Source organism: Ornithodoros turicata, chromosome 4 (assembly GCF_037126465.1).
Source record: "Ornithodoros turicata isolate Travis chromosome 4, ASM3712646v1, whole genome shotgun sequence".
Taxonomy (NCBI): Eukaryota; Metazoa; Arthropoda; class Arachnida; order Ixodida; family Argasidae; genus Ornithodoros; species Ornithodoros turicata.
In genome coordinates, this window is record NC_088204.1 from 69,762,060 (window position 1) to 69,789,144 (window position 27,085).

Below are 27,085 nucleotides of genomic sequence, written 5' to 3' on the forward strand. Positions count from 1 at the left end.
AAGGCGTGAGGTGAGGGTGAGTGGCACTCATGAGGGCCCTCATGAGTGAGTTCGCCCAGCTATGGCGACTGGACGGCGACACTCGGCAGCGGGCTCGCAGCATTACTTGCCGTTGCGCAACACCGGTGACGTAACGTGGCACAGAAGCAGAAGTGCGGTCCGTACAGTTACACCGTCGACGGGAGAATGTGCGCGGGAGAGGAGGAACGCGGAAGAGACATTTCGAGCGCGCGCTCCTCGCATAGTGGAGCGATTTCGTCCGGAAAAATTTGTGGCATATCAGTTTCTCGGTGGGAAGAACAGTTTCCTGCAAGAAAAAAAGTATGGGGGCTCGGGAAATTTCATAGTCCCTTTGATGCATAGTTGATGTCATCTCCCTTTTAGTGTTCTTTTCCATTATTGTTTTGCTTTGATATTTAATCTTTGCTGCGTCATGTCTAATGTTTCATGCATATCTGTCTTGTAATTTGGTGCACCATTCCCCAGACCAACCTGGTGTTTATGGGCACCTAATCAAAACTAAAATAATAACAATAATTATTATTATTGAAGCCACCTCCCCGATATATTGAGCCGTTAACATTCACCCGTCATTGCAGCTATTGTCGTCCTTATTATGTTCCTTTTTAACAACCTGCCAAACGAAATTTTCGCTACTGAGCCAGGCAGCCTTAGTGAAGTTTGTTTCCTGTGTCTGAAGGCAGTTGCCGGATGCTTAATTTTTTTTTTTTTTTTTTTGCTTCTGATGATCTGGATTGTTCTGAGGTTAGTCGTGTCGCTTTCTTTATGTAATATACAACAATGTCATGTATCATAATTTTCATGCTGTATCTAACCGGCCGCTGCTGACGCCGGGCCCTGTGTCAAGCCCTCGGGCTTAGGCGGGCCCGCTTATGTAATGTTGAGTACTTAATGTACATCACGTCACGTCTGATTTCCGAGTTCTGTTCTGTTATTCCATTTTTCTACATTATTCGATGTTCACACGAACATTTCTATGACCAAACCCCGTATGCTGATGCTCCATTATTGCCTTCTGGGGTGAAAATCTTAGTTTAATTTTGTAGCTGGGGTTTTGTAGCTCCTGGCTACAGTTTAACCAAAACTGCCCGGGTAAGTACTAGCGTTCGAAATCCCAGACCTCAAAAACCACAATCTCGAATTGCAATATGATTAGCGTAGATCTGCGAGGTCTGATAATGGCCGTGTTAGAAAATAGGATATCGATGAGCAACATGTTAGTTTCGCATGTTTTCGATGTCCGTCGGTGTCGTTTCAGCGAATGAAACGCACACTTTGGCGACGGTCCGGTTTCGGAGGGCAGACTCGTTCGAGCAACTCAAAACGAAACGATGCTGGTTAGTTCGTTGTTAGTGTAGTGGCTATAGTGAGACCTAGGTTAGTCCAAGTTTGTTGACTATGTAGAGAAGGTGTTCCTCTACATGAGCCCCGACCGGCGATGATGGTATGCCACGGAGAGGCGATGAGAGTGGCCTGCCTCCATGACCGCGCCGGTGGAACTGAAGTCGGTGCTCCAGGCGCGTGGCCATCATCGTCGTTATCCACGGCCCTCTACAGTGCTCCCCCGTCAGACGCGGAGCGGCGAGAATGAAGAAGCACGTCTACACTGGAGGAGGAGGAGGATAAGAGCGACCGTGGAAGACGCGCACTGCTGGATATGTTCACGGCACAGCACAGCTCACGTTGCAGGAAGAGGTCGATAAGTGGCGAAGTTGGCGAACTCTTTGTCGGGCGTTGGAGTCATGGCCTGGGGCTCCACACCCGACACGGGAGCGAGAGCTCGTAGGGTCCCAGGAATTGAGGGGTGCAGCCGTGATGACTGCCGAGACGCCGGCTGAAGCTTGCCGTGGCGTCGGCTGCTGCGACTGCCAAAACCGCAGCCGAGCACGTTGCTCTGGTGTCGCGGATGAGCGTCGAGATGCGTGAAATGAAGCGATGGGCCGTGAGTGTGCAGGAGGCTGTGGATAGAGCAGGTCGGTCCCTGGAAGCCGTGAAGCGATGGTCGGTGGCCAGATGGGATGGTCATTGAGCGGTCGGGACGTTGCGTGGTCGTTCGGATCGGTAGCGTGCACGGAAGCGGGACGGGAGCGGTCGGCGTGTCGGTCGAGAGGCGAAGGGTGATCGTAATGTGGTCGTGATGAGCCGAGTAATGGCGGTGGCCTCCAGGGATAGCGTGCCGTGGTAGTGCTCGTCGATGGTGTCAGAAATTTGGGATGGTGAAGGGCCGAATTGCGCCAAACTTGATGTTCAGGGTTCGGGTCACCAAATGTAGAGGAGGTGTTGTACCTCTACATTAGCCATGACCGGCGATGATGGTATGCCATCGAGAGGCGACGGCAGTGGCCTATCTTCATGGCCGCGCCGGTGGAACTGAGGTCGGTGCTCCAGGCGCGTGGCCATCATCGTCGTTGTCCACGGCCCGCTACAACTACACGTTCCTGCGCTTGTTCTGCTTTGCTGGCATTCGATAGTGCCGATTTGAGATTTGGAACGTCTCGGAGTTTGGGCCTTTGGATTCCTAATTATGACATTTCGTGCTACCCCCAAGGCAGAAGGACAACAGCACAGGCAAAGTCGTAAAGATATCGCTAGACTTCGGTAACGGGCGAGCGCATAGTTTAATGCCTCTATCAGGACACAGTAAATGCTAATTTAGTAACTTCCATTTAGGATAAAGGACCTCTATGTCAGCTTGTCACACGGCAACGGAAATGGCCTTCAGCAATAACTGGTAATTTCGGCTAACAGGGCTCACTAACGGCCTTTAGAGTGTTAGAGGACAAGCCTCGTCACCCGTACGCTGGTATGTATGCATACCCTCAAACGCAAGAACTCGTTGACTGTTGACGCCGGTCAGACGCGATCTGTAGTTGAACAGCGTGATTGAACGATTCTGCTTCTGCATATATGCACCAATTAAAAGACTGATTGCGTAATGTTCACGCGATGGTCCGCGAGCCATAATTGTAATACGTAGCAGCTCCACAATAAACATTCGTTTTCTGTGTAACCTGGCCTCTGGTATTCGGCATCATTGGAGATCCACGACAGACTGGAACACGCGACGGTTTCGAACTTGTACATTGGACACGCCGCCATCTTGTGAAAAGTAAAGCGTTGGGCCATATACCATCATATACATTAGGTTAGGTTAGATTGCGTAACCTTAGTTAGGCCAGGCTGGGATAGACATTTTGAGGGGCCTAGGAGAGTGCCCCCCCCCTCAGGTACGCACTAGGCGGTGTCGGCCTCAGACTCAGCCGCCTCATCTTCTGAGCAACATGGCGACAGCTATGTTTTCAGCGTGTCCAATCTTGAATATGTGGGCGCTGCGCCCTCTGTGCGAAACTATGTTGTTTTAGCATTTGACTTCACGAAGCCCCGCGCACGTTGTAAAAGTAATTGTTCTTTGTACTGGAACGTTATTTTTATGTTATTATTGAACTAGTGCGCACGCAAAAGACGGCAGTTAACTGCACATCTGACACCTGCATGTTGGACATGGCAGCTAGGCAAATGCCATTAGATAACTGTCACTTTCTTAACCGATATTTAGTGCGCTGTCCGACAGGGCCCTTACGACGCCAAAGGACGCCTAGTGTTGACATACTGAGCAAGCGCTTGTGTGCCGGGATATAGTTACAGTATCTTTAAACCAGCGTGGACGGTTGGGGGCGCTGGCGTCTGTACGACACCTTTATATTACAAAGGAAAAGGTAAACTCCCGAGACAGGGAGAAGTAAAGACGGAAAGACGACTCAGGTCGTCTGTGTTTCGGCTTGAGTCCTCCCTGTAGGGCACAACTTGCCACCCCTTGACACACGCCATCTCAGACGTGCTGATACTGCGGACAGACCACTGTTGCGTGACTCATGATCACACTTGTCTTGTGACGTAAAGACAGGAATTTTTATTAATCCTTCCCTATCTCGGGTTTTTATCTTCTACGTCATTGTAATCCTACCTATGCTACATGAGCACTATATGCACTGCTATATATATATATATATATATATATATATATATTGCTCCCTTTCGAATCAAAATTTAAGACATTACAAATATGACTTGGCCTTTTTGTTTTTCCCTTGCTGTTTGGCTTTCGTAATTGTGACATGTAGATTATCATTTTCACCCCCTTCCCAAACATGGGCAGCGTACTTCCGCGATGATGTGCTAACTGAAGGTCCACAACCTACGCATTCTTCTTCTTTAGAACTGATGTCATTGCTCTTACGTCACTCAGTTACAACAATATACGTACACGTGCATAACGTTCTCCGTACCTGAAGTGCACCACGCCAACTCCACTCTGCCCGTTGCAGTGCTGAGCATTGTCTACCTACGATGAAGCGTCAACGACGGCACCAGGCTCAGCATTTGCTTTTGTGGTTCTACTGTACAGGAAAGAAGGAATGGCACGACTGTCGCACAAAACGTCCTCAACAAAGAACAACAACACTGGTAGCCATCCAGCTGGAGAATTTATGTTAGGAGTAGCAGAGCATGTCAGAGAGTGTTCAATATCTCTTCTCTCTCTCTGTTTTTCTTATGACAAACAAACCTGTTTAAGGAAGCAGGAGACGTCCGTAAGGATCGGTGGCAAAGCTTTTAGTGACAGTAATGGCGGAAGAGAAGATAGAGGGCGGAAGCCACGAGCTCCCGTGTCCCTGCAATCCTGTCGTCTTCCTTAACACTCCCCGGCGCGGAAGTACAAGTCAATCAGCTTCCAATTTGTAGAGAAGTTGTACTGGCCGGCTTACGGTTTTCCCTCCTGGCAAGTTGATTCTACAGGATCTAACCCTTCCATCTGGGGTCTGTGTTACGTGACTCACACGTCCTAGAGGCCACGATGTTCGCGGCCTTGACTCTGCAGCAATGTGTACTAGGTCCCCGACGGCGACGCTGTGTGATGGTACGGGCTTGCAGACGTTGGCCGATCTCAGGAGGAGGATGTAGGTTTTAACCCACTTCTTCCAGCATTGATGAGTCAATTCTTCCCGATACATCCACCGTCGTCTCAACTATTGCGCTGTAGATGTTGTTCCTGCTTCGGGTTCGCGACACGGAAGCGCGGTGAGCGTTTGCCCAATCAGAAAGTGTGACGGCGTGACGGCAGAAAGATCGTCTGGATCTTCGGACAGATACGTCAGAGGCCGAGAATTCATCACCGCCTCCACCTCTGTGAGAACGGTAGAGTTCTGCGTGGCGGAGGGCGCTTCGGCCCAGGACTGTACGCAGGCAGGTTTTGGTACTGCGAATCAGGCGTTCCCAAAACCCACCCCACCGTGCTCCTCGCTCCACTATGAATTTCCAGGTGATCCGTCGTGCATTCAAGAATACGTTTACCCGTTTACCTGAGCGTTTTGTGACAACCAGGCAGGGGTGAGTTCGCGACTGGCTCGCTTGAATGTCCGAAAATTGTCTGAATATATAGTGGCGGGTACGCCCCGTCTTGATACGAACCTTCTAAGAGCCATTAGGAAATCCTCGGTAGACATAGACTTCATCACCTCTAGGTGAACAGCCCTAGTGACGGCACAGGTAAAAATCAGGATGTAGCACTTTCTTCCGCCGCCTTTTGAACACTTGTAGTGCAGTGGACCCGCAAAATCGGTGCCTGTCACTTCAAATGGTGCGGACTGTGGCAAGCGGTCTCGTGGTAGCGGAGCGGTAACTTCTGTGCACGCCTGAACCTTTGTTCGTCGGCAAGTGCGACATCCATTTACGATCCTCTTCACAGCCTGACGACCACGGAGAACCCAGTACTCTTCCCGAAGCGCGGCGAGTGTCTCCTGAACTCCAGCATGCAGAAGCCTGACATGAGCCCGGAAAACTAAAAGAGCTGTGAACGGGTGGTCAGCGGGGATGACGATGGGATGCTTCTGGGTTTCTTCAAAATCGCTGTATCAAAATCGCTGTAATCGGCCCGTCCAACGGAGAACGCCATCGTCATCATGGAAGACAGACACATTTTGTAAGGACTTGTGCACCGCGGGATGAGAACCGAAAATTTGCCGCTGTGCCGCTGTGACCCAGTATGTTTCCGCTGCAACTACCTCGGCGGCCGTCAAAGGTCCCCGTCCTTTCGGCTGTGGTATGCCTACAGTTGTGCAGGAATCTTGACACCCAAGCGGTAACTCTCAGCAGACGGTGAAGTGAACTGTATTTGGCAACATCCATTAGGGTAGTAGTAGCCAAGATGGGTACGCAGCACGCCGTCTGGGCCTTTGTTTCGTTTCGTACCTCGACGCAGGGTTCATCCGGAGTACGCCATGCTGGAGGCCAAGACTTTTGATCCATAAGCCACGAGGGCCCCTGCCACCATACACTGTTGTTCAGCAATTGGAGGCATGAAGTGCCTCTCGTGAGAAGATCTGCGGGATTTTCTTTGCCGGGGCAGTGGCGCCACTGACTAGGCTCCGTACCAGCCCGTATCTCCAACACCCGGTTCTGTACAAAAGGTTTCCAGTCGTTCGTCGATCCGTAAATCCAGTAGAGTGTTATCTCAGAGTCCGTCCATAACACAGTGGGTACGGTGGACAGAGATAACGTCGTCTGTAAGAATCTCATAAGCCTGGTCGCGATGACGGCACCCATTAACTCGAGTTTCGGTAAGGAGACCGTTTTGACCGGGGCCACCCGAGACTTTGCCAAAAGAAGATCCGCACTGTAATGACCGTCCCTGTGGAGCGTCACCAGGTATGCGGCCGCACCGTATGCTCGCGGACTCGCGTCGCAAAACATATGCAGCGCGATGCTGCCCTCCGACATCTTCCCGCCGAGCCGCCGTAGTAACGAGACGCGAGACAATAAAGGCACCTGCTGGCACCAAGACGACCACACTCCCATCAGGTCTTCTGGTAGTTCTTCGTCCCAATTCATCTTGGAGAGCCAAATCCGTTGTAGCAAAATCTTGGCTGTCAACACGAAAGGCGCCACATAGCCCAAGGGATCATAAATGCGAGCCACTGCTTGCAGTACATACCGTTTGGTATTCGACCGTTGCTCCAGGCCGCAACAATTCACCAATTGCTGTTGCGGTTGTAAAGGCAAGGACACCAACGGCGACTCTTTATCATCCCTGCTAGATTTCCTGGAGAATGAGATTGAATGTCGGGAACGTCATCTGCCTCCCTTCGGGCTCGTTCCCGACATTCAATCTCATTCTCCAGGAAATCTAGTAGGGATGATAAAGAGTCGCCGTTGGTGTCCTTGCCTTTGTCCTTGGTTCGGTAGAAGTCCATTTCGAGGTCTCTAGGAATCTTCTTCAAGATGACCTGCCGAAGCGGAATTGCGTATTGTGCTGTCGTAAAATTTAGGCTCTTCAGGTTCCTGATGCGCACCGTAACAGTCTCGTGGAGCTCACGCAATCCCTTTACGTCGGTGCTGGACCGAACAGTCCTGAGCTCGGAAAGGCGCCCCATGTTTTCGGTCACAAGAAGGTCGTCCTTCCCAAATCGCTTCTGAAATATGTCCACGGCAGTCGTGTAGTTCTCATCGCTAATTGAGAGACCTTCAATGGCACGGGCTGCTGGCCCAGAAACGAGAGCAACCAGGTACTTCAGCTTGTTGACATCGGTGAGACGTTCGTTTGCATGAATACTCGCATGGAACTGGTCCCAGAACCCCTGCCATTTAGATAGGTCGCCGCTAAAGGTGTCGATCCGCAGCTTCGGTAGAGTGACTCCGGTAGACTGACTCCGATCTCCTGAGGAGGATCGTCGAGGTCCCGTAGCATTAACGCCGTCACTTGCGTGAGCCAAAGATCGGGATGCGGTCGTGGAGTCTAGTGCGGAACACACTTGAAACTTGATCGCAGTGACTGACTCGAGGTATTGATCGCAGGAATTACACTCGCTTTCTATCAATTCCTCCGGTATGAGACCCTGAACCTCCCGGTCCTTTTCTTTCAAGGTAGCCCACTTCGTTTCCAGAACCGTCAAGGTTTGCTTCAGTTGCTCTCTGGGAAGAGGGGTCGTAGTCAAAAAGATTCTTCAGATCGTTCACCGTTCGGGTTATCGACGACCTGGCCTAACTTCGAAATTTCCTGATGCGATCAAGATCCTCCATTTCCTTACCAGCGATGAGAGTCTGAGCGTCCTTATAGCCTCCTCAATGCTTCCTAATCGTAAGCTGACCCAGCGAGTCCCGGGTTTCGGCAGCAGTGTTTAAGGAAGAAGGAGACGTCCGTAAGGATCGGTGGCATAGCTTTTATTGACAGCAATGGCGGAAGAGAACATACAGGGCGGAAGCTCACGAGCTCCCGTGTCCCTGCAATCCTGTCGTCTTCCTTAACAAAACCCTTTGCATCGCTCATACCACTGACATGAACTGCTCCGCACAATCATTTCCCCGCGTCGTCGGCTCAGGTGTAAGTGTATTCAACGGTGCACAAACGGGACACAAAAACATGCGGTCGTCGGCGACCCCATTTTGCCCTTCTCTTCGCCCTCCCTATCCCCACCCTAACTATCGACTAATCTTTCAACCACATTTATCCTTTCGAGCAAAAACCATGTGACAGCGAGGCCTCTCAATTTATATTCTCTAGGTGCGCTGTTTGTGGCCGTTTGCACATGTGGCGTTTGCGGGCGTTGTCATTGCTGGAGTTTTCTCAATCAGCAATGGAAGGCGCGTGATGGAACAAAGTTGGAGTCCCGCTTAGCGTTTCGCATCTTTCGTTATCGCTGCTTAGGGAAGTGAGCAAACGTGCAGAACTTATAGAAGATAATGATCTGCTCTTGTTGCGAAGGGGAAGTTTGGGAAAGTGTTGAAAGGGGGGGGGATGGGGGAGTTGACGGAATGATTTCTGAGGGAGACGTATGAGTGGGATACAAAGCAGGCTATTCCTCTGATGGGTTTTGCGTCGTGGCGGCCGGGACGGACTTTCGGGACAGTTCTTGCAGTTCATGACGTCTATCTAAGAAGCTTCTTAGATAGACGTGATGAACTGCAAGAACTTTCGCGATCGTCACACTGGTCCCCCCCCCCCCCCCACACATATATTATTTTCTCGGATTTGCACGATTTGTGTGGGTCGGTCCGTGGCAGGTAGGGGGGGCTTGAGCCCCCCTTAGCCCCCCCCCCCGTGACTACGCCACTGCTGGTATTCACTCTTGAATGGTTTTCAAAGTATGAGCTTTTCAAAATACTTCCAATCTCGTGACACCACCTCATTAGTCATGACAGCCTATACATGTAATCGTACTGTGAACCTCTAAATCAACTATTTTCGTTCCTTTTTAATCCTCAGTTTGCAGTGTGCACAAGTATGTGTGTGTTGTCGACACAGGATCAGCGAGGGGGGGCGAGTTTTCGTACCGAGCCCCCCCTACCTTGGAGGTCTGGCTACGCCACTGAGTACAGGTCATGGTAAGCTAGTACAGCCATTGTGTCGTAATGAAGGAAGAAAAAGACCGTGTGTGTTTCGTCAACATGTAGAATGCAAACTCTCTGAATCACTCTTCCAAAACGATTTTCTGATATAAACAGGTAAATGGCGCACATTCCAAAGAGTAATATATGTCTTTTCGTGTCACAATTTCCTTTACAAGGTGTTTACTATTGATCTCTTTCTTCTCTACACCCTGAAAAGCAGCAGCAGCCAGCGGGCTCCTCGTGCCGTCAGTACCCAAAGTATACCCAAAGTCAGACAACGTATAGACACGCAAACGCGCGTGCATTCGTCATTTCCGATTTTGGTCCAGAAATATCACGTGGCTCAACAGTGCGTGGCGCCATCCATCGCGAAAGATGACATGAGCGGGTTGGGTGATTCGGCCTTAAACCATTGCCGTCATCACGCTGTGCTGCCCGTATCATTTGGTGATACGCGGGCAGCACAGCGTGATGATGGCAACGGTTTAATGGACAGAATGATAATGCGTGTGACATGAGTCGCGTGAGATGAATCGTCATTGTCGTCGTTGCCATCAGTAGTAGGTACTGGACTCTCACAGTGCACAACGCCCAACTGGCCTGAACACGATTTAATTAGCAATTAGAGCTAATTGGGACCCCCCACATTAATTAGCACCCTCCAGGGAGCCACCACACTAACTGGGGAAAGTCTAACTCGTGTCCAGACCAGCTGAGCGTTGTGCACTATGAGAGTCCATAAAAAATAAAAAAATAGATAGAAATAGAGTGGAGAGAAGGAGTTTAATTGAAGATCAACGGCGCCATCTTGAAGAAAGCGGTCCGGAAAGGCCGCTGACCGTCGCTGGGCGACGGAGCACAGAGGCAGGTTGCAAAGCATCGCAGCTATGACCACCAGTTCCGGACATCCTGTGACGTCACTGTGACGTCATCACGGCATGTCTGGGCAAGTTAGGACAGCTCTGGGCATGCAAGGAGAAAAACACTCGTAATACAGAGGCTGGAAAAGCAAGAGTATGCAAACCATCAATAGCTAACAACAAAAAAAATTAGTCACACAACAAATGAGCCCACCAGAACAGGAGCGCAGAACCATGCGACTGCTCCATCCGAGAGGCAGGCAGAAACTGACTCGTAATGGTTTTTGTCCTGTATAAACCCCGCAGCTGCACCCCCTAACGGTTACTTTCTCAACTAATCTCACAACAAAATTATTAAGAATCACGCCAGCGCTACTCCCGGTCCCAAGGCAGAAGATGATAGAAAATGGCGGGAATGCCCGGACAACAGCAACCAGCACCCGACGTGCACGGGCACGAAAATCGCAAACAAAGCGGGAACAAAGTTGGCGAAATCATTAGTTACACAACAAATCACCTCACCACAGTAGGAGCGCAGACCGATGCGACTGCTCTCGTCGACAGGCAGGGATCAAGTGACGACGGAGCGAACGACCGCACGTCTTCTCCCAACGAGAGCCAGAGGTGGACTGACGTAAGCGCCACTCTACGGGTGCTACGCATGCGCGCGCTCGTAGCGCCCTCTGCGCGCTCCTACCGCCACCTGCGAGAGGCTAAGAGAGAAGAGCATTCCTGCGCCCCCTGCTGACCGTTCTCATTGGTCGTGAGGCTAAGAGAGAAGAGCATTCCTGCGCCCCCTGCTGGCAGTTCTCATTGGTCCAGACATCATCCTATTGTCTCAGGGCTACACTGTTTTTTTCCACTAATGCTCCTTTGGTCAATCTGCAGTGAAGCCACGGTATGACGTCATCATGCACCTGCGTGGCTCAAGGACGCGTGCGCTCTAGACAGGGGACCTATGATTTATTGAATCACTATCCCAAGATTATTTCCTTTATTCTTCTATAACGATTGCATAGGAAACTATTGCAGAAGAGCACCATGCATGAAAACTGATCGTAGGAATTCCAAAGTCTTACTAAATGAGACTTGCAAAAGAACAAAACATCCTAACATGTAACTCCATCAACGGCTAATAAGAGGACTAGGCACTCAACAAATCAACGCGCGCAGTACTCAGGGCAGCACTATCGTCAAGACGACAATGTTCCTTGTCAAAAAAAGACAAAATACAAAGCGTTAACAAAGGAAAGCATGCATATCGGGGCATGTCAGGACACGTCAGGACAAATTCGCACGACTGTTGGGCAACAGAGGAAAACGAACACTTGAACAGAGTGAAAAAGGCACTCACCATCATTTTTCCCATTCACAGCATTCCCTCATTGTAAATCCGCTCGTCACAAAATCCACCTGTATCGTCGAACACCATTCACCAGTGACGAACTACACATCCGCACCCCATCAGAGGCAGACAGAACCCCACCTAAGCTACGCTCTTCCACTGACGGCCAAAGCCAGGATCATAATTACCGTGTCTACACCCGCCAGTGTCCAAGAGAGAAGTGAATCCTTGCGCCCCCTGCAGGCCAGTCTCATTGGTCGTGACGGCATCCTATTGTCTCAGGGCTACCCTGTTTTTTTCCACTAATGCTCCTCTAGACAAGGTCAACCTCAAACAATAGTCTCTCGGTATGCGGTCATCATGCAGGTGCGTGGCTCAAGAACGCGCACGCTCTAGACAGGGCACCTGTTATTTATTGAATCACTATCCCTAGATTATTTCCTTTATTCTTCTATAACGATTGCATAGGGAACTATTGCAGAAGAGCACCATAGAAAAGAGAAGATCATAGCATTTCATTCCCAAAGTCTTACTGTACAGGGAAAAAATGGTGCAGCAAGACATGTTCATCCCACCCGAGAGCCAGGTAGATAATTGAATAATGATGCTTTGTTCCTCCTGAATAAAGTCACACACCTGTCCCCCTCGCGGTTACTCTCTGAACTAAATGAATCGCAAAAGTATTAAGAATAGCACTATTCCCATTCAAAGCAGCACTATCGTCAAGAATATTGCTTGTACAAAAAGAAAAAAACTACATGTAGAAGGAAAGCATGTCAGAACAAGCCCAGGCATGTCAGCGCATGTCTGTCAGACAACAAGGGGGAAAAAGCGAAAAGGAACAAAGAAGGAAACCAGCATCAAGCTATTTCCAAGCACACGCACTCCTCTTGTTCAAAAACAGTGCTCATCATAAATCTGTCCAGGGGAATACACACCATTTTGCTACACTTTTTTCAGTAACAGTCAACGCATTGCTACAGACTGCGTGACATCATCACATCCTGTCTGAAGAAGACATCGGCAAAGACTCCTATTAATTATTGAATCGCAAGATTATTTCCTTTGTCCTACTCTGAATGACATTGATTCTCTCATTAAAATTCAACAAAAAAGCACCCTGCATATTAACTATTTTCACCCCAAAGGCTCATCATGGTCATTAGAATTACAGTAAACTACCACTGCTCCTTAAAATAATAAGTGAGACCACTCAACGTCACCACCAATTTTTTCTCTCTTCCCATTTCAGCCTTGTCATGCAGTGAAGCCGACTCATATCCAAAATAATTAATTTACACTGAGGGTGCCGTGCTTCAGGAATTCCTGTCCTGCGTTCAGATGCAAGCATTTCTTCACGGATACCTTTAACAGCTGACTTCCTCAACATACCGAGCTCCTAACAACATCTAACAAACAATCAGAGAAACCCACTTCTCAGCTGCACCATGCGACTTTCTTCTGCGTAAAATCGGTGATTTGAGGAAGAGAGCAGCGAAAAATTGCGCGCACTTGTGCTTGACTTAAAAAACCTGAAGCATATGCTAATAAACTAAGAAAAAGACACTCAGGTCTGGTATGTGATAGTGCCACATACGCAGACGCATTGCCCTTGCGTAAAGAAAGCACAGGACAGGGATACACAAATTTCCTTAGGTGAGCAGGGAAAAGGCTTAAGACCTCAGGTCACCACACATCGCCACGCGGCTAGCACAACATGACACCAACAAGATACTAGCAGCGGGAAGAACTGCAACACTGCTATACAAGTCCAGACATGCCACGATGACGTCACAAATCAGGAGAAAAAAAGCACACGCATGCACGCACAGAGGAGAACGCATTAAACACACGGAGCGCTCAGGAATAATCGTAGCGTTACCGCACATCGCTACGAAGCTCAACGTCTAACACAAGACGACAACAACAACAAGATATTAACGAAGGGTAAAAATTGCAACACTGATCAAGTCCAGACATGCGACATCGCATACAAAACACTGCTCATCGGGGAAAAGGCCTAAGCCCGCGGCGGATCATCATAGAGCATACACAACTTCATTTTTCTACTTCGCGTAAACTAAACGCGGTCTGCTTGGAAAACGACGTACAAATTTTCTTAAGGAGCAGAGAAATATAGAAATTTCTACTCCGTGCTCAGATACCAGCATTTCTGCTCAAAAACCTGCAAAATTAAGCACTGCTTACTTCGTCAAGATATCGAACACCCAACAAAATCAAACAAACAACCCCACTTCCACTGGTAGAACACTATTCAGCTTTTACGCAGGAGGCTTTCTTCTACATAAAAGTAGAGAAAATAAGAAAAAGAGCAGCGAAATATTACACGCACTCTTGCTTGACTTAAAAAACCTGAAGCATATGCCAATAAACCAAGAAAAAGACACTCATGTCTGGTATATGATAGTGCCACATACACAGACGCATTACCCTTGCGTAAAGAAAGCACAGGACAGGGATACACAAATTTCCTTCAGTGAGCAGGGAAAAGGCTTAAGCCGTACCGCCTAGGAATAATCGGAGAATCACCGCTTATCGCTACGCGGCTAGCACAACATGACAGCAACAAGATATCAGCGAAGGGTAAAAATTGCAGCAAGAAAGACACTACTGAACAAGTCTAGACATGCGACATCGAATGCCAAAACACTGGTGATCGGGGAAAAGGGCTAAGCCTGCGGCGGATCATCATAGAGCATACATACGTTCATTTCGCGTAAACTAAACGCGGTCTGCTTGGAAAACGACGTACAAAGTTTCTTAGGGAGCAGAGAAATATAGCAATTTCTACTCCGTGCTCAGATACCAGCATTTCTGCTCAAAAACCTGCAAAATTAAGCACTGCTTACTTCATCAAGATATCGAACACCCAACAAAATCAAACAAACAACCCCACTTCCACTGATAGAACACTATTCAGCTTTTACGCAGGAGGCTTTCTTCTACATAAAAGTAGAGAAAATAAGAAAAGAGCAGAGAAAATTACACGCACTTTTGCTCGAATACCAATAAGAGAAAAAAATAAAATAAAATATCGACACACACGCTAATAAACTGTGACAAAGACACCCATTTCTGCTATCAGATAATTATTGCATAATGCTAAATACTCATTTGCATTGTCCCTGCGTGAAGAAAGCACAGGGCAGGGATACACAATTTATCTTAAACGAGCAGGGAAAGTCACTTCTACTCGAACAGCTTAATACCATAAAGTCTGAATTTTTGCAAAGCAAATAAAGCTTGAACAGCGCTACGAACGTGACAGACACATACTAACAAACAAACAAACAAACAAACAAACACTTCTATTCATTTCTATTGATAAAGGCGTAAACCACACTACAAGAACAAAGCACGCTGCTTCAGGAAAGCGTATCAAATGCATCGCAACAGGACCGGCTCTCATAAAATAGCCTGCCCAAAACGAAGACTTCACCAGGTTCGCGAGGTAATTCCATTAAAAACGCTCTCGGTCTATCCTACAGATAGCAATGCAAGCGCTGCTTCCCTTATTTTTTAAGCCACTATTCCACGCAATGGTACATAAATGTATCACTCGTGTCACATGAAAAAGCACACACAAAGAACTTACTTGTCAAGTGGGATCCCTGGTTCAGGAAAGCGCGCGCGCCCGCGCGCACACATACACAGACACACACTCACATTTTCACAATCACAAACACAAAGTCCACCACATCCACATAAATCCATATTATTCCTCAGGTCAATAATTATCCTACCATCGTCAAAAGATGGCTCACTCTTGTATGCGATCGCAAAGCGATAGGTCCTCGTTCCGGATGTAATAGGATATCGCCACTCGGCCGACGCGAACCAAAAAAGAAAGAAAGGAATGCGCGTTCGCTATACCTCCACAAAGAAAACGGTGCCGTGCTTCTACGCAGCGCTCATCATACAGGAGTGAATTGTCTTCTTCGTCTTCCTTTTATTTTCTTCCTTTTATTTTCTTGCACCCATATATTTTGCAAGAATACTATAGAGCAGAACGGACAAATGTGAACATCATTCGCTACACACTGTAGCTCTCACCATTTTTAAACCAAACCACTTAACATGTGTTCATAGGTCTTCACTAAATAGGTGAGCCGATAATGACTCAAAATGAAATGAAATCAAATAAAATAATCATTCCAGCATCGCTGGCTGCAAGCTTGGGTACCCTGCTTGGGTCTGCTGGCGCTGGAATAAAAGATTTATCGCGAGGGTACTACAATGGTGAGCTCTGCTGCTGTTTAAGTGATAAAACAGTGCTCCTGAACCGCGCCCCACGCGAGCAGCGCGGGACCCGTTCTCGGGACGCGACGCGCGCGATTCCCCGTGTGAGCGCAACGCGGGCCTCGCGGTTTGGACGCGCGCGATCCCTTTCCCCGAGCAGGTGCACTGTTTTATCACTTAAACAGCAGCAGAGCTCACCATTGTAGTACCCTCGCGATAAATCTTTTATTCCAGCGCCAGCAGACCCAAGCAGGGTACCCAAGCTTGCAGCCAGCGATGCTGGAATGATTATTTTATTTGATTTCATTTCATTTTGAGTCATTATCGGCTCACCTATTTAGTGAAGACCTATGAACACATGTTAAGTGGTTTGGTTTAAAAATGGTGAGAGCTACAGTGTGTAGCGAATGATGTTCACATTTGTCCGTTCTGCTCTATAGTATTCTTGCAAAATATATGGGTGCAAGAAAATAAAAGGAAGACGAAGAAGACAATTCACTCCTGTATGATGAGCGCTGCGTAGAAGCACGGCACCGTTTTCTTTGTGGAGGTATAGCGAACGCGCATTCCTTTCTTTCTTTTTTGGTTCGCGTCGGCCGAGTGGCGATATCCTATTACATCCGGAACGAGGACCTATCGCTTTGCGATCGCATACAAGAGTGAGCCATCTTTTGACGATGGTAGGATAATTATTGACCTGAGGAATAATATGGATTTATGTGGATGTGGTGGACTTTGTGTTTGTGATTGTGAAAATGTGAGTGTGTGTCTGTGTATGTGTGCGCGCGGGCGCGCGCGCTTTCCTGAACCAGGGATCCCACTTGACAAGTAAGTTCTTTGTGTGTGCTTTTTCATGTGACACGAGTGATACATTTATGTACCATTGCGTGGAATAGTGGCTTAAAAAATAAGGGAAGCAGCGCTTGCATTGCTATCTGTAGGATAGACCGAGAGCGTTTTTAATGGAATTACCTCGCGAACCTGGTGAAGTCTTCGTTTTGGGCAGGCTATTTTATGAGAGCCGGTCCTGTTGCGATGCATTTGATACGCTTTTCTGAAGCAGCGTGCTTTGTTCTTGTAGTGTGGTTTACGCCTTTATCAATAGAAATGAATAGAAGTGTTTGTTTGTTTGTTTGTTTGTTTGTTTGTTTGTTTGTTTGTTTGTTTGTTTGTTTGTTTGTTTGTTTGTTTGTTTGTTTGTTTGTTTGTTTGTTTGTTTGTTTGTTTGTTTGTTTGTTTGTTTGTTTGTTTGTTTCTGTCACGTTCGTAGCGCTGTTCAAGCTTTATTTGCTTTGCAAAAATTCAGACTTTATGGTATTAAGCTGTTCGAGTAGAAGTGACTTTCCCTGCTCGCTTAAGATAAATTGTGTATCCCTGCCCTGTGCTTTCTTCACGCAGGGACAATGCAAATGAGTATTTAGCATTATGCAATAATTATCTGATAGCAGAAATGGGTGTCTTTGTCACAGTTTATTAGCGTGTGTGTCGATATTTTATTTTATTTTTTTCTCTTATTGCTATTCGAGCAAAAGTGCGTGTAATTTTCTCTGCTCTTTTCTTATTTTCTCTACTTTTATGTAGAAGAAAGCCTCCTGCGTAAAAGCTGAATAGTGTTCTACCAGTGGAAGTGGGGTTGTTTGTTTGATTTTGTTGGGTGTTCGATATCTTGACGAAGTAAGCAGTGCTTAATTTTGCAGGTTTTTGAGCAGAAATGCTGGTATCTGAGCACGGAGTAGAAATTTCTATATTTCTCTGCTCCTTAAGAAAATTTGTACGTCGTTTTCCAAGCAGACCGCGTTTAGTTTACGCGAAGTAGAAAAATGAAGTTGTGTATGCTCTATGATGATCCGCCGCGGGCTTAGGCCTTTTCCCCGATGAGCAGTGTTTTGTATGCGATGTCGCATGTCTGGACTTGATCAGTGTTGCAATTTTTACCCTTCGTTAATATCTTGTTGTTGTTGTCGTCTTGTGTTAGACGTTGAGCTTCGTAGCGATGTGCGGTAACGCTACGATTATTCCTGAGCGCTCCGTGTGTTTAATGCGTTGTCCTCTGTGCGTGCATGCGTGTGCTTTTTTTCTCCTGATTTGTGACGTCATCGTGGCATGTCTGGACTTGTTTAGCAGTGTTGCAGTTCTTCCCGCTGCTAGTATCTTGTTGGTGTCATGTTGTGCTAGCCGCGTGGCGATGTGTGGTGACCTGAGGTCTTAAGCCTTTCCCTGCTCACCTAAGGAAATTTGTGTATCCCTGTCCTGTGCTTTCTTTACGCAAGGGCAATGCGTCTGCGTATGTGGCACTATCACATACCAGACCTGAGTGTATTTTTCTTAGTTTATTAGCATATGCTTCAGGTTTTTTAAGTCAAGCACAAGTGCGCGCAATTTTTCGCTGCTCTCTTCCTCAAATCACCGATTTTACGCAGAAGAAAGTCGCATGGTGCAGCTGAGAAGTGGGTTTCTCTGATTGTTTGTTGGATGTTGTTAGGAGCTCGGTATGTTGAGGAAGTCAGCTGTTAAAGGTATCCGTGAAGAAATGCTTGCATCTGAACGCAGGATAGGAATTCCTGAAGCACGGCACCCTCAGTGTAAATTAATTATTTTGGATATGAGTCGGCTTCACTGCATGACAAGGCTGAAATGGGAAGAGAGAAAAAATTGGAGCGCTTCATTAGTAGCGATCCAAGTAATAGGGCAATTATAGTTTCCATAGAAAGTTGAATTTTAATGGGCTCCTAAAATTATAGTTTTGTAGAAGCTTTTCGAAACTGCAATGCAATAATCATTAATATAGTATAGGAATGCCATCATGTCCCCGTAAAGGCGTTCTGTCTTGTGCTTTGGAGTGCGCGAATAGAACTTTGCTCCCAGGCTTTCCCGCCTTTATGCTCGCAATGCGCGAATGGAACTTTGCCCACCCGGCTTCCGCGCGTTTTTGCTCGCAGGTGTAGCCTCAGACAACGAATGTATGAGCATAGAAAGGGTCATGTATTACATAAGCCTGGAGGTGACGTTGAGTGGTCTCACTTATTATTTTAAGGAGCAGTGGCAGTTTACTGTAATTCTAATGACCATGATGAGCCTTTGGGGTGAAAACAGTTAATATGCAGGGTGCTTTTTTGTTGAATTTTAATGAGAGAATCAATGTCATTCAGGGTAGGACAAAGGAAATAATCTTGCGATTCAATAATTAATAGGAGTCTTTGCCGGTGTCTTCTTCAGACAGGATGTGATGATGTCACGCAGTCTGTAGCAATGCGTTGACTGTTACTGAAAAACGTGTAGCAAAATGGTGTGTATTCCCCTGGACAGATTTATGATGAGCACTGTTTTTGAACAAGAGGAGTGCGTGTGCTTGGAAATAGCTTGATGCTGGTTTCCTTCTTTGTTCCTTTTCGCTTTTCCCCCCTTGTTGTCTGACAAACATGCGCTGACATGCCTGGGCTTGTTCTGACATGCTTTCCTTCTACATGTAGTTTTTTTCTTTTTGTACAAGCAATATTCTTGACGATAGTGCTGCCTTGAATGGGAATAGTCCTATTCTTAATACTTTTGCGATTCATTTAGTTCAGAGAGTAACCGCGAGGGGGACAGGTGTGTGACTTTATTCAGGAGGAACAAAGCATCATTATTCAATTATCTACCTGGCTCTCGGGTGGGATGAACATGTCTTGCTGCACCATTTTTTCCCTGTACAGTAAGACTTTGGGAATGAAATGCTATAATCTTCTCTTTTCTATGGTGCTCTTCTGCAATAGTTCCCTATGCAATCGTTATAGAAGAATAAAGGAAATAATCTAGGGATAGTGATTCAATAAATAACAGGTGCCCTGTCTAGAGCGTGCGCGTTCTTGAGCCACGCACCTGCATGATGACCGCATACCGAGAGACTATTGTTTCAGGTTGACCTTGTCTACACGAGCATTAGTGAAAAAAAACAGGGTAGCCCTGAGACAATAGGATGCCGTCACGATCAATGAGACTGGCCTGCAGGGGGCGCAAGGATTCACTTCTCTCTTGGACACTGGCGGGTGTAGACACGGTAATTATGATCCTGGCGTTGGCCGTCAGTGGAAGAGCGTAGCTTAGGTGGGGTTCTGTCTGCCTCTGATGGGGTGCGGATGTGTAGTTCGTCACTGGTGAATGGTGTTCGACGATACAGGTGGATTTTGTGACGAGCGGATTTACAATGAGGGAATGCTGTGAATGGGAAAAATGATGGTGAGTGCCTTTTTCACTCTGTTCAAGTGTTCGTTTTCCTCTGTTGCCCAACAGTCGTGCGAATTTGTCCTGACGTGTCCTGACATGCCCCGATATGCATGCTTTCCTTTGTTAACGCTTTGTATTTTGTCTTTTTTTGACAAGGAACATTTTTCGTCTTGACGATAGTGCTGCCCTGAGTACTGCGCGCGTTGATTTGTTGAGTGCCTAGTCCTCTTATTAGCCGTTGATGGAGTTACATGTTAGGATGTTTTGTTCTTTTGCAAGTCTCATTTAGTAAGATTTTGGAATTCCTACGATCAGTTTTCATGCATGGTGCTCTTCTGCAATAGTTTCCTATGCAATCGTTATAGAAGAATAAAGGAAATAATCTTGGGATAGTGATTCAATAAATAATAGGTCCCCTGTCTAGAGCGCACGCGTCCTTGAGCCACGTAGGTGCATGATGACGTCATACCGTGGCTTCACTGCAGATTGACCAAAGGAGCATTAGTGGAAAAAAAACAGTGTAGCCCTGAGACAATAGGATGATGTCTGGACCAATGAGAACTGCCAGCAGGGGCCGCAGGAATGCTCTTCTCTCTTAGCCTCACGACCAATGAGAACGGTCAGCAGGGGGCGCAGGAATGCTCTTCTCTCTTAGCCTCTCGCAGGTGGCGGTAGGAGCGCGCAGAGGGCGCTACGAGCGCGCGCATGCGTAGCACCCGTAGAGTGGCGCTTACGTCAGTCCACCTCTGGCTCTCGTTGGGAGAAGACGTGCGGTCGTTCGCTCCGTCGTCACTTGATCCCTGGCTGTCGACGAGAGCAGTCGCATCGGTCTGCGCTCCTACTTTGGTGAGGTGATTTGTTGTGTAACTAATGATTTCGCCAACTTTGTTCCCGCTTTGTTTGCGATTTTCGTGCCCGTGCACGTCGGGTGCTGGTTGCTGTTGTCCGGGCATTCCCGCCATTTTCTATCATCTTCTGCCTTGGGACCGGGAGTAGCGCTGGAGTAGCGGGGAGTAGTTGTGAGATTAGTTGAGAAAGTAACCGTATCATTTGGTGATACGCGGGCAGCACAGCGTGATGATGGCAACGGTTTAATGGACAGAATGATAATGCGCGTGACATGAGTCGCGTGAGATGAGTCGTCATTGTCGTCGTTGCCATCATCACGCTGTGCTGCCCGTATCATTTGGTGATACGGGCAGCACAGCGTGATGATGGCAACGACGACAATGACGACTCATCTCACGCGACTCATGTCACGCGCATTGTCATTCTGTCTATTAAACCGTTGCCATCATCACGGTGTGCTGCCCGTATCACCAATGATACGGGCAGCACAGCGTGATGATGGCAACGACGACAATGACGACTCATCTCACGCGACTCATGTCACGCGCATTATCATTCTGTCCATTAAACCATTGCCGTCATCACGCTGAGCTGCCCGTATCATTTGGTGATCATTTGGTTTAGTGAATCACAGATTACACAACGTTGCTAAGATTAAACAACGTGGCTAAGATTATCGTGCCGGGGTCGAATGCTGCCCACTAGGCCCTAGGCCTTTGTGCTTTTGCGGAGTTCTTGCACTCCCACCGTCTGGCGACGGGTATTTAAAAGTGCTCCACCCATCATTACCCCTCATTCGTTCCTAAAAAGCGATGCGGCAGTACCGAGATAACGGCTGTGAATCGCTCACCTCACCATCATCTAACGTATGTGTGTTGCGTGAAAACGCAATCTAAGTCCGGCGAGCTTTCACAACCACCTCGAGACCCCCCCCCCCCCAAATGTCTTAGCCACTCAAAACAATACAGCGCAGCAACTAGAACAAGAAGGATCAGACCAGCACAGGAGCGCTTGCCTGATGTGTACTGGGGGAGGGGGGACAGGGAAACGCAATGTAAAGTAGCGTTGCTTTTTTTTTTTCTTTTGGGAAGGGGGGAGGGGCAACCGCCTCCATGGATCGGCCAAAACAAAACATCAGACTATCCTGATGCCTGTTTTCGATCGGGTGTGCGTCGCTGATGTCACACCCGAATGGTCTCTGGACACCAGAGTGAGAATAAGACTTTTATGGTGCTACATCGACGTACTCAGACGGCATGAGGTGGTACAGTGCTGGACAAAAGTTTACGGAACGCGCGAGCGGCGTATTTTCTCTGGGCAGAGACACCCTAGCGGCGAGCGGAAGCCGGCGAGTCCACTCGCTCAGAGGGGATGGAAGAGTGCGCTTGTGGCGACCCTCCGTGGTAGTAGTGGTAACTTTGATTTCGAGTGTGACGAACGCCAAAATGGTTTTGTTTTCGGTCTACTGCACCGAGCGCGAGTAGCTATCGCGGGAAGGAACTCTCTCCGCTGTCGGAGAGATAACAGGGCGCTAAGATGAATTGAGGTGACAACGGGCTGCAGTACCTAGTATTTTTCTTTTTTTATTAGGCAAAAGCAGAAGAAAAGAGCGTGTACCCTTGAACACACACACACAAAGAGGCGGGGGAGGCGATAGTGTCTCAATACTTTGTCGGCCCCCCTTTCGCTGCAATAACTGAGGCCATGCGCACAGGAAGGGGAGCGTATAGTCGACGGACAAGGTCCACGTCTTCACGTACCAAGGACCACTCTGCTTCTATAAATTCGCAGAGTGCGTCCTCGCTCCTTGTAGGTGTCCGTGTCTTGCTCATCCTATTCTTCAGGATGCTCCAGACGTTTTCGATGATGTTTAAGTCCGGGCTCTGCGCAGGCCATGTCAGCTGCGTTACGCTGAGGTAGTCGAGTAGGCGTTGGACAGTTTTACTACGATGAACGGAGCTGCCATCATGCTGGTAATGGTAGCACCCATGCGGGAACGGCCCGTCCAGAGCATAGGGGAGCAGCGTCCTCTCGACGACCTCAGCGTAATGCAGCTGACATGGCCTGCGCAGAGCCCGGGCTTAAACATCATCGAAAACGTCTGGGGCATCCTGAAGAATCGGATAAGCAAGAGACGGACGCCTACAAGGAGCAAGGACGCACTCTGGGAATTTATAGAAGCAGAGTGATCCTTGCTACGTGAAGACGTGGACCTTGTCCGTCGACTATACGCTTCCCTTCCTGTGCGCATGGCCTCAGTTATTGCAGCGAAAGGGGGGCCGACAATGTATTGAGACAGTATCGTCTCCCCCACCTCTTTTTTTTTGTGTGTGTGTGTTCAAGGGTACACGCTCTTCTGTTTTTGTATAATAAAAAAAGAAAAAAGCTAGACACTGCAGCCCGTTGTCACCTCAATTTATCTTAGCGCCCTGTTATCTCTCCGATAGCGGAGAGACTTCCTTCCCGCGGTAGCCAATCGTGCTCGGCGCAGTAGATCGAAAACGAAACAATTTTGGCGTTCGTTACACTCAAATGCAAAGTTACCGCTGCTACCACGGTGGGTCGCCACAAGCGCACTCTTCCATCCCTTTGAACGAGTGGACTTGCCCGCTTCCGCTCGCCGCTAGGGTGTCTCTGCCAAGAGAAAATACGCCGCTCGCGCGTTCCGTAAACTTTTGTCCAGCACTGTACATCAGGCTTTGTCATGTTACATCAGGTATCCGGATGTTTGCAGCAGACTGCTCTGATGTCGTTTGTTGTACGGGTTAGGAAATTACAAAAGAAAATAATTAGCAACAAAAACTGCACCCCTCTTCTCTGCGTGCTTTTGTGCGTTATCTTAGCGTCTACAGGTTTTCTCGCTCAATTTAGTCCAATGGTCACTCAATTTAATCCTGTGGTCACTTATTTTGATCCCATGGTCACTGAAATTAATCCCATGGTCACTGAATTTAATCCTATGGTCTATCAATTTAATCCTATGGTCAACGAAATAAATCCACTGGTCAGCCAATTTAGTCCGGTCGGTATCATTGCATCTGCCGCCATGGGAATCAGTATAACCCAGTAATATATGACTACTGCTGCACGATAAGGAGATAAATTGCGAGTACTTCGTCATTTATTACATTGGTATTGCGTCATGATGTATGACTGTGCGGGACTTTATGAGCTTTTCATGACTATAACCTACATTATAGACTATAACTGGACTATTTCGGACTACCCTTGTTGGAAATTGAATAATGCCATGACTTATGACTATGCGGTATTTTATGAGCTTTTTATGACTATGCGCTGCATATAGACTATGACTGAACTATTTCGGACTACTCTTGTCTCCTCCTCCTTCCCGTTGCAGCTGTGGAAAGTGATGGAGAGGGTAACGTACGTTACTTATAATGAATTTTTGGAGGAACTTTCACGCTCTATATCGGAGTCCGTACCAGGTCAGCATGCCGCTATCATCATGGACAACGCCCCAGCTCACAAGCGTGCGCAAATGGCTGAGCTATGTGAAGGACATACAGTAAAGTGTCTTCCTCCGTACACTCCTTTCTTTAACCCAATAGAGGAGATGTTCGCGAAGTTCAAGCTTCATGTTCGTGCCTTTATTCTAACCGAAAGCGAAGAAAACATTTTGGCAGCCCCGTCTGGAGTAAACATACGCGACCATCGCCGTACCATTTCGTTGCAAGCCACTCAGCAATGCAGGGAGAACATCCATCGCGTGGACTGTGCATCTTTTGATCGTAATCACTTCCGTTACATGATTCAAGCTCTCGAACGTGTAGACATGTAGAAAATGGTTGCAACCTTGTGTACGAAGCATTTCTCTTTTCTTTTCAGTGTTTTACGTTAGTGCACCAGATAAACATGAGCCTAACGCTTACTTCGTTTCATGTAAATAAAAACGTGTTTGTGAAATTAAGATAACAAATGTTTCGCGCCGCAGCTCGTAGTCACTCCAAATATATTGGGTTGGTAGTTTATGCCACGTTGGCGCGGGTCATCATTTAGCGTTGAATTGAGACACGAAGCTCCGTGTGGATTTTATGGGAAATAAAAAGAAAGAATGGCAAAAGTAGGAAGAAGAAAAAGACGAAGCTCCGTATAATCATAACCTAAAGGTCCACTTCCGATACCCATACAGGAACAGCATGTAAGTACACGGACGCACACCAGCTCATTTACTGCTTGCACAGAGGCTACTTCGATATATACTGTCTGGCTTGAAAGTCTGCAACCTATCGTCATGAAATTGCCGCAGGTTACGTCGGTGGCCATAACTTTATCTTCGGTTATGTATCGGTTATGACGATGGCAGAGCTATCCTCCGCTAGATGGAGCATATACATCGAACCGTGAATACCCCAACACTAACATGCTATATCATTGCACCATTTGCAGTTAGGGTAGTTCAAATTAGTCTTGTGGTCGTCTGTAACAGGCTCGGGTCATGAAAAGATAATCAGATTCCAAATAGTGATGTCGTGACATTATACCATTTCCAAAAAGGGCAGTGCGAAACCGTCCAGTGGTAGCCCATGTAACAGATTTGAAAAGCTCAAACTGCTCAAATAGCAATAGGTCATGACAATATTCAATTTCCAACAAGAGTAGTTTGACATAGTTCAGTCATAGTCTATATGTAGGTTATAGTCATGAAAAGCTCATGAAGTCTTGCATAGTCATAATTCATGCCATAATACCATTTCCGACAAAAGCAGTCCGAAATAGTTCAGTCATAGTATACAATGCAGGTTTTAGTCATGAAAAGCTTATATAATCCCACATAGTCCTGTATCATGGCATTATACTCTCTGCAATGAGGTTACCCCGAAATAGTCGAGTTATAGTCTATAATATAGGTTATAGTCATAAAAAGCTCATGAAGTCCCGCATAGTCATAATCCATATCATGATACCATTTCCGACAAGGGTAGTTCGAAATAGTCCAGTTATAGTCTATAATGTAGGCTAGAGTCATGAAAAGCTTATAAATTCCCGCACAGTCATACGTCATGACGCAATACCAATGTAATTAATGACGAGGTACTCGCAATTTATCTCCTTATCGTGCAGCAGTAGTCATATATTACTGGGTTATACTGATTCCAATGGCGGCAGATGCAATGATATGGACCGGATTAAATTGGCTGACCAGTGGATTAATTTCGTTGACCATAAGATTAAATTGATAGACCATAGGATTAAATTCAGTGACCATGGGGTTAAATTGAGTGACCATTGGATTAAATTGAGCGAGAAAACCTGTAGAATTTGGTTACCAAATGCTTTGGTGGGTACCTCGCTGTTACGATTACAGAGTGCACATTGTTCAGTAAACAAACTTCCGGCACTTACGGTGTATGAGTACATACGGTATGACGTACACATTCTTGCACCTTCAGGAACTGCACTGATAAGTAAAGTGACCGTATTTGGACGTCATGACATGGTGGGAGAAGGGGTGCTGTTGGTCAATGCATCTCGCTCATTTTTTTAAATTTATTTTGCTTATACCTTGCGCCGTCCTTATTTTCACGTTTATTACGATAAGGTCTGGTCGTCACCCCTATACGCTGCATTACTGTATTTCTACTGAGTATCACGAAAAGCACAAACGTGCAAACAAAAACAGAATAGAATAGATCGCAGTATCAAACGAAACATACCGGCCTCGTTGAATCACTTGATTACGTGTCCAGTAACTGCTGCTAATGTTGCACGTATAAGCCCAGCAGGGAATGGCCGTGATTGGCGGCATCATACAAATAGCGTAGATGCGTCCCCTCTTTGCGAGAGGTTTTAAACATTCTTCTGTCGTATCCCGAAATTTCGGCGTTGGCTGAAGATTCCTCAGATGGAGAAACATTAATCGACAGAGCCGCCGGCATCAATAGCACTGTAAGCTGATGAGCTCCAGATCGCGGGTTCTATCCCAGTCGAGGACCATCGCAATGTGGAGAAGATAAACATTGCTTCCAGCACCGTGTGTAGGAAATTTCCAGAGCACCTCAAAATATCCCCAGATGGCCGAAGTTATCCGCAATCCTATACCAGAAGGTGCTGCATGTCGCCACACATATAGACTGACCCACGTACCTTCTCATTGACCAACTCCGTGCACTTATGCGCATCCTGGTACCGCGCATGCCATAGA

The 27,085-nt window shown here is 47.3% G+C and overlaps 2 protein-coding genes and 1 long non-coding RNA gene across 3 annotated transcripts in view; 1 reads left to right on the top strand and 2 right to left on the bottom strand.

Annotated features, from left to right (window-relative positions):
• Positions 1 to 7,046: 7,046 nt before the first annotated feature.
• Positions 7,047 to 8,094, bottom strand: LOC135392544 (uncharacterized). Its single transcript, XM_064623252.1, has 2 exons — positions 8,061 to 8,094; positions 7,047 to 7,984 (listed from the first exon to the last, which is right to left on the bottom strand). The coding sequence occupies exons 1-2, from the start codon at positions 8,092 to 8,094 to the stop codon at positions 7,047 to 7,049; spliced, it is 972 nt and encodes a 323-aa protein (XP_064479322.1).
• A 120-nt stretch (positions 8,095 to 8,214) lies between these two features.
• Positions 8,215 to 27,018, bottom strand: LOC135391797 (uncharacterized). Its single transcript, XR_010422113.1, has 2 exons — positions 26,598 to 27,018; positions 8,215 to 10,364 (listed from the first exon to the last, which is right to left on the bottom strand). It is a non-coding gene; the product is annotated as an uncharacterized LOC135391797 (long non-coding RNA).
• Positions 20,815 to 27,085, top strand: part of LOC135391793 (E3 ubiquitin-protein ligase XIAP-like) — a 33,979-nt gene continuing 27,708 nt past the window's right edge. The window contains exon 1 of the mRNA XM_064622254.1: positions 20,815 to 20,916. The gene's annotated coding sequence lies outside the window, so the exon portion shown is untranslated. The remainder of the gene's footprint in view (positions 20,917 to 27,085) is intronic.

Excerpts from the sequence above, each read along its gene's own strand:
- LOC135392544 (XM_064623252.1), bottom strand. The coding sequence starts at position 8,094 with ATGGAGGATCTTGATCGCATCAGGAAATTTCGAA. Across the intron at positions 7,985-8,060 it reads TCGCATCAGGAAATTTCGAA|AGCAACTGAAGCAAACCTTG; the intron begins GTTAGGCCAGGT and ends CTCTTCCCAGAG.